Raw genomic sequence first — 12,942 nt, 5'->3', positions numbered from 1 at the left:
CTCTGAGTGATTGGGCATCAACTTGGCAAATGAGGTTCAATGTGGATAAATGTAAAGGTATGCATCTTAGGGCTCTTTCACACTTGCGTTGTCCGGATCCGTCGTGTACTCCATTTGCCGGAATTCCCTACTACACTTTACCATGGCTGCCAAGACGCTAAAGTCCTGGCAGCCATGGTAACCATTCAGAAAAAGCTAAACGTCGAAACGACGTTTAGCTTAAGGCCGGATCCGGATTAATGCCTTTCAATGGGCATTAATTCCGGATCCGGCCTTGCGGCAAGTGTTCAGGATTTTTGGCCGGAGCAAAAAACGTTTTCTCCGGCCAAAAAACGTTCCGGTCCGGAACTGAAGACATCCTGATGCATCCTGAACGGATTTCTCTCCATTCAGAATGCATTAGGATAAAACTGATCAGGATTCTTCCGGCATAGAGCCCCGACGACGGAACTCTATGCCGGAAGAAAAGAACGCAGGTGTGAAAGAGCCCTTAGTAGTAATAAATCTCTGTGCTTTATATGTCCTAGGGCAGTGGTGGCGAACATATGGCACGGGTGCCAGAGGTGGCACTCAGAGCCCTCCCTGTGGGCACCCACGTCCTGGAAAAAGTCTAATATGCCTTAGACTTTTCCTGCCATTCATCAGCGCAGGGCGCACTATGAACACAGGCAGCACACTGAATGTAGGCAGGCTATTATAGCTAAGTGATAAAGTACATGGAAGATACACTATATTGGACTGTAGTATTCAGGGTAAATTGCCGTGTTGGCACCTTGTGATAAATAAGTGGGTTTTGGGTTGCAGTTTGGGCACTCGGTCTCTAAAAGGTTCGCCATCACTGTCCTAGGGGATGTAACACTGGGGGAGTCACTTAGAGAAGGATTTAGGTGTCCTTGTAGGTCATAGATTGAATAACAGCATACAATGTCAATCAACTGCTTCTAAGGCCACCAGGATATTGTTAAGCATTAAACGAGGGCAGGGATGTAGTACTACCACTTTACAAAGCGCTGGTGCGGCCTCATCTGAAATATGCAGTCCAGTTCTGGGCACCAGTCCATAGAAAGGATGCACTGCAGCTGGAAAAAGTAGAGGAGAGCAACTGAACTGATAAGGGGCCTGGAGGGTCTTAGTTAGGTCTTATTTAGTCTTGAGAAAAGATGCTTAAGGGGGACATGATTAACCTATACAAATATATAAATGGGCCATACAAAAAATACGGTAAAAAACTGTTCCATATAAAATGCCCTCAAAAGACAAGGGGCACTGCATCCGACTGGAGAAGAAAAAGTTTAGTCTCCAGAAGCGTCAAAACTTCTTTACTGTAAGAACTGTGAATCTGTGGAATAGACTTCTCCAGGACGTGGTCACAGCAGGAACAGTGGACAGTTTTATAAAGGGTTCAGATGAATTCTTAAAGTAAATGACATTAATGCTTATGAAAATGTGTAGAAATCTGAGTCTCCCTTCCTTCTGGGGTTAACAGCCCCATCTATCTCTTGGTTGAACTTGCTAGTCTTTTTTCAACCGTAGTAACTATGTAAAATTCATTGACTTTAACGTTGCAAAAAAAAAAAAAACCACACACACAAAGCTCCTTTCTGTCATTCTCTCCTGTAAATAAACAGAAACATGACGGAATGGAGTCAAACTAATTAATGGAAACATTTTTCTCAGTTTTTTCTGTTCTTTAACAGAACAGAAAAAAAATCATTAGTGCTGATGTGAACTTAGCAAGAGAGCTTTTAGGGGTTCTTTTTGTCACATCCCATTTTTGTAAAAAATTGTGCCATTTAAACTGATTTAAGGGGAACCAGTCACCACAAAAATGCAATGTAAGGTACAGGCAGCAGGTTATAGTGCAGGAGGAGCTGAGCAGACTGATATATAGTTTTGTGAGAAAATATTCAGTAAAACGTATAATTTATACATTTAAATTCCTGCTCATTCTGGACTTTGAAGTCGTGGAGGCGGTCCTATCAGTGATTGACAGCTATCTGTGTATGCACAATCACTGATAGGACCGCCTCCATGACTTCTAAGTCCAGAAGGAGTGGGAATTTAAATGAATAAATTGTAAGGTTTTATTGAATCTTTTCCCACAAAATTATATATCAATCTTCTTAGCTCGTCCTGCTCTACAATATGCTCAAACACCATGTTTGATGTGACAGGTTCTCTTTAAAATGGATTCTAATTCAGATTACTGATTCTAATTTAGAAAAATGAATACATTATATCCTAACAAAGGTGGTTGATCATTTGCGACATTCACATTATACTAGCCTTGCTGTTTTCTTTTCATATAAATGTTCCACGTGATTTTGACCTTGTAGCATCGTTCACATTTATAAAATTATACTATCCATCAGCCAGCAAATAATCCATGAACCCATCAGGTTTAGGACACTGATCTGGACATAGAGGTGAGTCAGCTTCCTATGACTAACTGGTTAGGAATCACTGGACTAAAGCATGCACATAACAGAGTGTGATTATTATACCTAATATACAGCAAACGCTCCACTGATAACATACAGGTCACTCGTCACACTTGTCACAAGTACTTTCTAAAACCTCAGTCACTTCAGAAATGTAAAAATGCTGACAAACCATAAATATATATGACAGTCTGCCCATTACTGCAGTGTACGGATTAGAGGAGATGTTCAGACTATTTCCATCCTAGACGCTTTAGGAGTGACAAGAGGAAAACGAGAGGGTATATAGCAGCTACAAGGTCGACTTTTACCTATCATTAGGATAGGCAATCAATATCAGTGTCAGTACGGAGGAAGGCATTGGGGTTGTGATGCTAATCTTGGAGGTCATGTGTAGTAGAGCTATGCGTGTCATAACAAACAGACCGGATGTGACACAAGTGAGTTGTGTAATTATATGGAGGCAATAGAGTACAGGAGAGAAGGGCCGTTCTGTTCCTATGTACACTGCTCATAAAAATAAAGGAAACACAAAAATAACACATCCTAGATCTGAATTAATTAAATATTCTTCTGAAATACTTTGTTCTTTACATAGTTGAATGTGCTGACAACAAAATCACACAAAAATAAAAAAATGGAAATCAAATTTTTCAACCCATGGAGGTCTGGATTTGGAGTCACACTCAAAATTAAAGTGGAAAAACACACTACAGGCTGATCCAACTTTGATGTAATGTCCTTAAAACAAGTCAAAATGAGGCTCAGTAGTGTGTGTGGCCTCCACGTGCCTGTATGACCTCCCTACAACGCCTGTGCATGCTCCTGATGAGGTGGCGGACGGTCTCCTGAGGGATCTCCTCCCAGACCTGGATTAAAGCATCTGCCAACTCCTGGACAGTCTGTGGTGCAACGTGACGTTGGTGGATAGAGCAAGACATGATGTCCCAGATGTGCTCAATTGGATTCAGGTCTGGGGAACGGGCGGGCCAGTCCATAGCATCAATGCCTTCGTCTTGCAGGAACTGCTGACACACTCCAGCCACATGAGGTCTAGCATTGTCTTGCATTAGGAGGAACCCAGGGCCAACCGCACCAGCATATGGTCTCACAAGGGGTTTGAGGATCTCATCTCAGTACCTAATGGCAGTCAGGCTACCTCTGGCGAGCACATGGAGGGCTGTGCGGCCCTCCAAAGAAATGCCACCCCACACCATTACGGACCCAATGCCAAACGTTCTCCACGGCATCTCAAGACTCTGTCACATGTTCTCAGTGTGAACCTGCTTTCATCTGTGAAGAGCACAGGGCGCCAGTGGCGAATTTGCCAATCTTGGTGTTCTCTGGCAAATGCCAAACGTCCTGCACGGTGTTGGGCTGTAATCTCAACCCCCACCTGTGGACGTCGGGCCCTCATATCACCCTCATGGAGTCTGTTTCTGACCGTTTGAGCAGACACATGCACATTTGTGGCCTGCTGGAGGTCATTTTGCAGGACTCTGGCAGTGCTCCTCCTGTTCCTCCTTGCACAAAGGCGGAGGTAGCGGTCCTGCTGCTGGGTTGTTGGCCTCCTACGGCCTCCTCCACGTCTCCTGATGTACTGGCCTGTCTCCTGGTAGCGCCTCCATGCTCTGGACACTACGCTGACAGACACAGCAAACCTTCTTGCCACAGCTCGCATTGATGTGCCATCCTGGATAAGCTGCACTACCTGAGCCACTTGTGTGGGTTGTAGACTCCGTCTCATGCTACCACTAGAGTGATAGCACCGCCAGCATTCAAAAGTGACCAAAACATCAGCCAGGAAGCATAGGAACTGAGAAGTGGTCTGTAGTCACCACCTGCAGAACCACTCCTTTATTGGGTGTGTCTTGCTAATTGCCTATAATTTCCACCTGTTGTCTATCCCATTTGCACAACAGCATGTGAAATTGATTGTCACTCAGTGTTGCTTCCTAAGTGGACAGTTTGATTTCACAGAAGTGTGATTGACTTGGAGTTACATTGTGTTGTTTAAGTGTTCCCTTTATTTTTTTTGAGCAGTGTATAAAAGCTATGCGGGGTGTGATATGTTCCGGACATGAGCAGGTTAAATAGGAAAACTGTCATAATGTGGAGGTTCTATCTTGCAGACCCTCCGATGACGTAATATGAAATTAGTGCTAGGGAGGGAATATGGAAACGTCAATCAACTGCTTTACAATTCTATTGATTGTGACACAGATATATTCTACCGAAATAAAGTTTATGCCATGTGATTGGTGTTATGTTTATGTCCCACGTGTATGGTATTTAAATCTGTATGTCTGTGTAATTGTATTTTATGGCTTGAGAAGGCATGTAATAAGCCAAAACGTCACTAGTTTTGTACATGTTGGATATCCAAAAAAAGCTGAAGGATGAAGATGCTTTTTTTGTACAATTATTCCGGCTAACTGGGTGGGATGAGCCTGACTGCTAGAAGCTGTTGCATCAAGGATCGTTTATGGGAAGTCAGTGCTGTCCTTAAATATTTGTAACTATCCTAGGGATAGGTCATCATATCTAGAGCCCAACAACCCCTTTAAGTGGGTGTAAAGGGGGGGGCGGAGCTAGCGCCGGACTGTGATGGCCGCATAGTCAGGAGCTCTCCGTACCGATTCCTGCACAGCACTAGCTAACGCAAGCCGACAGACGGGACAATGGTCAAGATTGGTAACCCAAGGGCTGGAGATAACCCTAGTGTCCCTAAACCTCCAAATATCAGTGGAGATATGGACAAATTTATAAAAAAGGCTGCCGCCACAGTAGCGGCTAGAGAAACTAAAATGGCGCCGGCTACATCGCACAGGGCGCGCGAACGTTCCTCTGAGGTGTCCGAGGGGGAAAGCGACACGGAAGACTCTCAATGCAAGACAGCTCTCCCGATTACCCGTCGCTTCTTGAAACAGTCCCTCAGCAAGGCGATGGAACCGATACTGAGTGAGTTAACGGCTCTCCGCCATGATGTCCACCACATAGGTGACCGGGTCGTGGCCCTAGAGTCTCACCAAACTGCAGTCCTGGAACATCAGTCAGCTACGGCCACTTCCCTACAGAAATGCCGCACTTACCTGAACGAGCTCCATAATGCAGTGGAGGATCAGGAAAACAGGGGGCGCAGAAACAACTTGAGCTTCAGGGGAGTTCCAGAATCTGTCGAAGCAGTTAACATCCCGGCGGCGGTGACGGAGATCTGCAGCTCCATATTGGGCCCAGACATGCACACAGATATAACAGTGGAAAGAGCGCATCGGGCCTTGCGACCCAAACCTAAACCCTCGGAGCTACCTAGGGACATCATTTGTCGGTTCCTCAACTTCCAAACCAAGACGGCAGTGCTGGAAGCCGCAAGGAACATTTCCGATCTGACATTTGAAGGAGTTCCTATAGCTGTCTACCAAGACCTGGCCCCTTCCACCCTGAAGAAAAGAAGAAGTTTGAAGCCCCTGACCGACTGGCTCAGAGCTAAGAAGACGCCATATCGATGGACCTTTCCGTTCGGGATCTCATTTTTCTATGAAGGGTGCCGTCTTACCGTCTCCTCCTTCATAGATTTAATTGGAGTATACGAACATCTCCAAATTCCTCCACTTCCAATAGAAAACTGGGAACTTTACCAGGACCTCACCGACTTGCCAGAGGTCCCAAAGATCTCACCCTTTGAACCTCCACGCACTCTGAGGTCCCAGAAGATCAAGCGCAAGACCACCCAGATGACTCTGTAGATCCTGGTTAACTAACTGCAGCCTGAATGTCAGAAATAATTTAACCACGTATGTACCCTTTCGCAATTCCTCCCCTTATGCCCTCTACTTTCCCCTGCTCACAATGTCCTCCCACCTATATCTCCCTTCCCCCCCCCCCCTTTCCCCCTTTTACAATCTCCTCTGACATCCCTAATCAGTCTGTCACTTTGCCTCACTGTTGAGGCTGTTTCTATGTGCTGTGAGGATCACAATAGGGTTGATAAACCTTTTCCCCCCTTGCGATCCTTATTATGCTCCTCAGAATGACCCATACAGATGGGCCTTATTATTCAAAAGTTCATTTAATAGTTACCTGTTCTTTTGTTTACTTTTGGTTAAAGGTACTTGTCTTCTTCACTCCAACTTGCATGACATTATGGAAGAATCCTCTGGCTCCTGCCTCACCTCCCCGAATCTGTAGCTCCAGTAGCACTCAAAGGTGGGTCTCCAGGAGGGGGACCTGGCTGCATCAAGGTAAACACCCTTACAACAGACCACATGGCTGACTTATCATTTGCGTCCTTTAATGTTAAGGGCTTTAACTCCCCTTCTAAGAGGAGCCAGGTCTTCACATTGCTACGCAAATCCGGGGCCAGCGTCCTCCTCCTTCAGGAGACACACTTCAAATTTAATCATTACCCCAATTTATCCTTTTCCAACTACCCCCTTTGGTATCATTGCGGAGGTAATTCTGCTGCGTCCGGGAGGGTGAGTATTGGATTCCAGAGGATTCCCTTTAAATATATCTCCCACCTCCAAGATCCAGAAGGGAAATACCTATTAGTTAAAGGCTCTATTGGTCCTCCAACCTATACCATTATTAATCTGTATGCTCCTAATACGGGACAACACTCATGGTTTGCTAAAATCTTTCCCCTAATAGAATCCTTTGCTGAGGGATTGACAGTAGTTGGAGGGGACTTAAATGCTACCTTGAATCCACTCCTTGATTCCTCATCCCACAGGTCGGGTTTGTCTCTTAAGACATTACGCCTTATAAGGGAAGGTTTCTGGAATTTGCACCTCATGGATGCATGGCGCATATTCAATCCAGACACGAACGACTATACGTTTTATTCCCACCCCCACAAATCATATCACAGATTGGACTACCTCTTTGTGTCCAAGGAACATCTCCAGCTCTGTCATGGAACCAAAATAGGCTCCATCCTTTTATCGGACCATGCCCCCATATTTCTCTCGATCTCAGCACCTACACCTAACCAAAGTAAATTCAGATGGCGACTAAACGAGTCCCTATTGAACAACCAAGAGGTTAGGGAAAAGATATCTAATCTACTCAAGGAATATTTCTCCCTTAATAAACTACCCGAGACTTCAGACCAGTCACTTTGGGACGCCCATAAGCCTTTCATCAGAGGGCACTTCATTAGCCTTGGGGCATTCCTAAAAAAAAGAAAGGAATAAAAAGATAGATTCCTTGAGTAGCAGGATTTTCTCTTTAGAGAACCTACATAAAAAAATCCCTATCAGAGTCACACTTCACGGAGCTCTCATCCCTAAAAGCAGAATTGAAATCTCTTATGCAACATTCTACTGCCAAATATTTTTTAAACTCTCAACACAAATTCTATGCACATGGGGACAAAGCGTCCAAATTTATGATGCGTAGAATAAGGGACAGGCGAGCTACAAACTATTTACACCAACTGGAATCCCCCCAAGGAGTTCCCCTTTATTCTACAAAACTAATAGGAACTCAATTCTGCACATTCTATGAGGCACTATATAACCTTCCCCCAACTTTGAACCCAGAAACCCACTCAGATCTCCTTGCGTCCTTCCTGGATTCAATCTCCCTGCCCACTCTATCTCCTGAGCATAAACTTAGTTTGGCATCCCATTTTACTCTAGAGGAACTGACTAAGGCACTAACACAATCTCCCCATGGCAAGAGTCCAGGCCCTGATGGGTTCCCAGTATAGTATTATAAGACATACCAACAAGTGGTTCTTCCACATCTGCTCTCAGTCTGCAACATGGCTCTACAGGGGAAACAGCTATCTAGAGATATGACAATGGCTCACATAACCTTAATCCCCAAGGAAGGGAAAAACCCAAAACATTGTGCAAGCTATAGGCCCATTTCACTTCTCAACATAGACCTCAAATTATTAGCGAAAATGCTAGCGAATCGCCTCGCTACCCTTTTACCCTTGCTTGTACATGGGGATCAGGTGGGCTTTGTCAGAGGAAGAGAGGGCAGAGATAATACGTCTAGAGTCCTAAACGTGATATACCACTCTGTTTTTCGCTCTAAGCCGCTACTCCTCTTAAGCACAGACGCGGAAAAAGCATTCGATAGAATTAGCTGGAAATACTTGAAGCAAATCCTTTCTGGGTTTGGCCTGCCTGGTCCCTTTGTGCAAGCTACCTTCGCAATGTATGCTCAAGCATCAGCCTCAGTTCTGATCAATGGAGACCTAACTGACCCTTTCAGAATACAAAACGGTACCCGTCAGGGATGTCCCCTATCGCCCTTACTTTTTGTTTTAGCCCTGGAGCCTCTTCTTGTCAGACTGAGAGCAGACCGGGACATCCACGGAGTGATGCTGGGAGGCCAAGATCACAAACTTGCGGCTTTTGCAGATGACATCATGATCATGACATCTAACCCAAGTCTTTCGCTCCCCATAATTCAAAATTATCTGGATACGTATAGCCTCCTATCCAACTTTAAGATCAATAAACAAAAATCCTTGGTAAAATGTATAAAGATTTCCCAACGAAACCAACTGAGCCTAAAAGAGAACTCTCCTTTCGATTGGTCATCTCCCTATATCACTTACTTGGGGGTCAAGATAAGCCCTAATCCGTCTGAACTATTTGCACTTAACTACCTGCCCCTATTACAGTCCATCACTCCTGACATAAATAGACTAAATATTCCTACCATATCTTGGTTTGGTCGTAAAAACCTTTTGGTTTCGCTAATACTACCTCGCCTCACTTACCTCCAACAGGTTTTACCCATCCCCGTCCCTAAGTCTTACTATGGCTCCCTCAGAAAACTTTTTAGCTCGTTCATTTGGAACCAAAAGAAACCAAGACTCTCATGCTACGGTTTTATCTCCGGCGAAAAAAACTGAAGACTTGCCTGCATGTCGGATCCGGCATTTTTTCCTATAGAAATGTATTAGTGCAGGATCCGGCATTCAAAATACCGGAATGCCGGATCCGTCCTTCCGGTCTGCGCATGCGCAGACCTTTAAAAATGAGAAAATAAATACCGGATCCGTTTTGCCTGATGACACCGGAAAAACTGATCCGGTATTGCAATGCATTTTTCAGACTGATCAGGATCCTGATAAGTCTGAAAAATGTATTTTCAGTCAGAAAAAATGACATGCGTTTGCATACAGTTTGCCTGATCTGCCTGCCGGAATGAAACAACGCAAGTGTGAAAGTACCCTTACTTCTTCCTCCTGCAGCTCTGCCTCCTCGGATTGGCTGCTGCATATTAACACAAGTCTGCCACAAACCCATAGGATGTTAGAGCATGGAAAGCAAAATATCAGCACAGCAAGGACAGATTTAATACAAAATACTGTTTACTAAACTACTAGAGAGAAAAAGATGATCATCAGGTATCTTACACACACAGGCTGAAGGAAATAAGCCTTCGTATTAATGGGGAGTCTGGAGGGTCGCTGGAATATGGATAAACTATTTACATATGGTTTTGTAACCTTTTCCAGCCTGATGAGCACCATCCACTCTTCTTCCGAGGTCCTCAAAAATCTCCTTTGGATTATCCCTGTTTATCATCCCATTGATTGAAAAACCTAATTTCAACTTCAAATCATGCGCTAATCCTAAAGGTTCACATACTTTTGCAACTCACAGACCTGTGATATTGGATCATTTTCCTCAATAAATAAATGACAAATATTTTTGACTCATTTGTTTGATTTGGTTATCTTTACCTACTTTTAGGATGTGTTCAAATCTGATTAAGGGAAATTTTATGCAGAAATATAGAAAATTCTGAAGGGTTCACAAACTTTAAAGCACCACTGTATTTACTCGCACTGCTGGACAGTAGTGCGATCTTTATCAGAATTTAATGGATGACTGTTCAGAATATTTCACTACCTATTTTAAAGAGGACCTTTCACTAGTTTAAAAACTAAAAACTAACTATATCAGTGGGCAGAGCAGCGCCCAGGGGTCCCCCTGCACTTACTAGTATGTCTGGGCGCCGCTCCGTTCGCCCGGTATAGGCTCCCAGGCTATGAGCTGTGCGCTACGAGTGGCCAGCGCTGCAGCAAGGGACAACCCTAATACAAAAACTCCGCCCAGTACAACAGAGGGAGCTATAGACACCGGAGCCTATACCGGGCGAACGGAGCGGCGCCCAGACATACTAGTAAGTGCAGGGGGACCCCTGGGCGCCGCTCTGCCCACTGATATAGTTAGTTTTTAGTTTTTAAACTAGTGAAAGGTCCTCTTTAAGGCCTCTTTACACTGGCCAACGATCATGGCAATTATTGGGAAGGAGAGTTCTTTGTAATGCTCATTCCCAATAACTACCCTGTGTAAAGGTCCTACCGATCACTTGATGAACGAGTAAACACTCGTTCATTGAGTGAAAGCATTGTTAATGCGGACACCAAAATTATAATTTTTGGGCAACAGATCATCTTGTGTTAATGGGAATTTGCTGCCCAAAAACAATGAATCTGTATGGGGAGGAGGTAATTTCTACATGCAAGTGCTGCTTTCATCTCCATCATTCATGGTCAGACATTTCTGTGGGACGAATGGCTTGTTCCCGATTTGTGGTTGGTCAAGTGAAGTGACTAATATTTAGCTATTTTAGCACTATAAAATATTTTACTGACCATATGCTGTATAGCATTACAACACAAAAGTGACTGGCTGTAAACCGAAGCAAATACAGATTCAGGTGTTCCTCAGTAACTTCCACACAGGACAACACTTTCTGTACCTGGTGAAGCTACTTAGACTAGGGAGATGTGTCGAATGAAAGTGATTTATGGTCAAGTCACAGGCACCATGCAAAGAAAATTAAGTGGATTTGCAGTATTACACGGTTTCTTATCACATTAATGTAATTCATTAAAGTATCAAGTCTGCCACAGTGGCCTTTCCCTTTGTGGTGGGAAAACCAATTTTGCCAGTCTACTAAGTGCAAATTTGCTTAGTTGTGCAGCAATTCCTCCTTCACTCACATGTCACTGCCTAACTTGCTAGAGTAGTCATTCAGAACTAAGTTGGTTGACAACACTTTTGGGAACAGGAAAGTCAGCTCTATCAGTTGTCACCCAGATCTCCTGGAAAGAGACAGAACTAATCAATGTTTATTTCAATCTGCAGATGGGTTTTTGGTTTTTGAAGGCAACCAATCGCCTAAAAAGCCATGAAGACGTTATACACTTACTGTGACTCCTATAAATGTGATAATACTGGTTCTGCATGCTCTTAAAAACCCAATTGAGAATACTGAGGAAATAAAGTACAACATTAATGAGGAATATTGTACCTTTTGGCACTCGTGGACAGTTTGGCAGCTGTTTTGCTGGATATCTTCCCTTCTTTCTTCTTAGGTTGAACCTTTTCCCGCTCTTGCTCATTTTGAAGACCTTCTCGTTGGTCTCCGTCAGAGCTACCTCCGCTAGTGCTTGGACTATCATCTACCCTTTGACCTTCAGTTGACATTTTGAGGTTCTACAAAGTAAAATTACATTAATGTTAACAACTGGAAAAAAATAAAATAATAAAATAAAATATCTACTCTGCTAAACTATTCAGAAAACAGCTCGATTCACTTTCAATCATATCTGTATTATTCGAAAATTACTAGCTTTCATTCGGATTTATATATTCTTTTTATTTCCCAGAAGATTACTGTACATTAGAAATAAGATCACATTATATCATAATATTATAAACACAAGATATAAATCAATGAAGGTATAAAATGCACACAAAACAATACTGTTATCTACTGCTTGCTACTGGAAACAGATTTTTATTTTTTACTGACAAAGCTTAGTCTCTGTTCACACTTCCATTAAAGGGGTTGTCCACTTTCTGGTTACTGTTGACCAATTTGTGTTTAAGCTGAGGATATGGCCCTTGCCAATTTACCTTTTGTTGATGCCGTTTGCTATACATCATAAGCCATGTCCCCTCGATGAAAAATCTTCTGTGCTGTCCGCATAGAGGTCCTGTCCATAAAATGGCCGCTGATGGAGGGTCATGTGACCAGACACATAACTCAGCCTTCCTCACCTGCACTAAACTTCCAACAGTGCAAGTGCAGATGCTATGTATTTAAATGGAAGAGACTGAGTGATCTGCCAGGTCACATGACCCTCCATAAGCCATTTTATGGACAAGACCTCTATGTGGACAGCACAAAAGACCAACAAGCGAAAATACCTTATGAAATATAGCAAATGATGCAGAATTTCGACAAAGGCTATATTAGTAATGCCATATAGTCATCTTACAAACATATTAGTCAAGCCAGAAAGTGGTCAATTCCTTTAAGATTTCTAAAGAAAAAGCTTATTAATGGAGTGCTAGATCTGCAAACGGCGCTTGATGGACCCCACTGAAGTCTAAGGGTACTTTCACACTTGCGTTTTTCTTTTCCGGCATAGAGTTCCGTCCTAGGGGCTCAATACCGGAAAAAAACGGATCAGTTTTATCCCCATGCATTCTGAATGGAGAGCAATCCGTTC

At 43.5% G+C, this 12,942-nt stretch overlaps 1 protein-coding gene across 1 annotated transcript in view; it reads right to left on the bottom strand.

Annotated features, from left to right (window-relative positions):
- The window catches only part of LOC121001871 (ubiquitin-conjugating enzyme E2 E2), a 250,505-nt gene that overhangs the window by 212,587 nt on the left and 24,976 nt on the right, over positions 1 to 12,942 (bottom strand). The window contains exon 2 of the mRNA XM_040433093.1: positions 11,736 to 11,920. Within this exon, the coding sequence (XP_040289027.1) occupies positions 11,736 to 11,920 (185 nt within the window). The remainder of the gene's footprint in view (positions 1 to 11,735; positions 11,921 to 12,942) is intronic.

This window comes from Bufo bufo, chromosome 5, assembly GCF_905171765.1.
Source record: "Bufo bufo chromosome 5, aBufBuf1.1, whole genome shotgun sequence".
Taxonomy (NCBI): Eukaryota; Metazoa; Chordata; class Amphibia; order Anura; family Bufonidae; genus Bufo; species Bufo bufo.
Note: the sequence above shows the minus strand (reverse complement) of the source record. Positions and strands in the feature narration are given on the sequence as shown.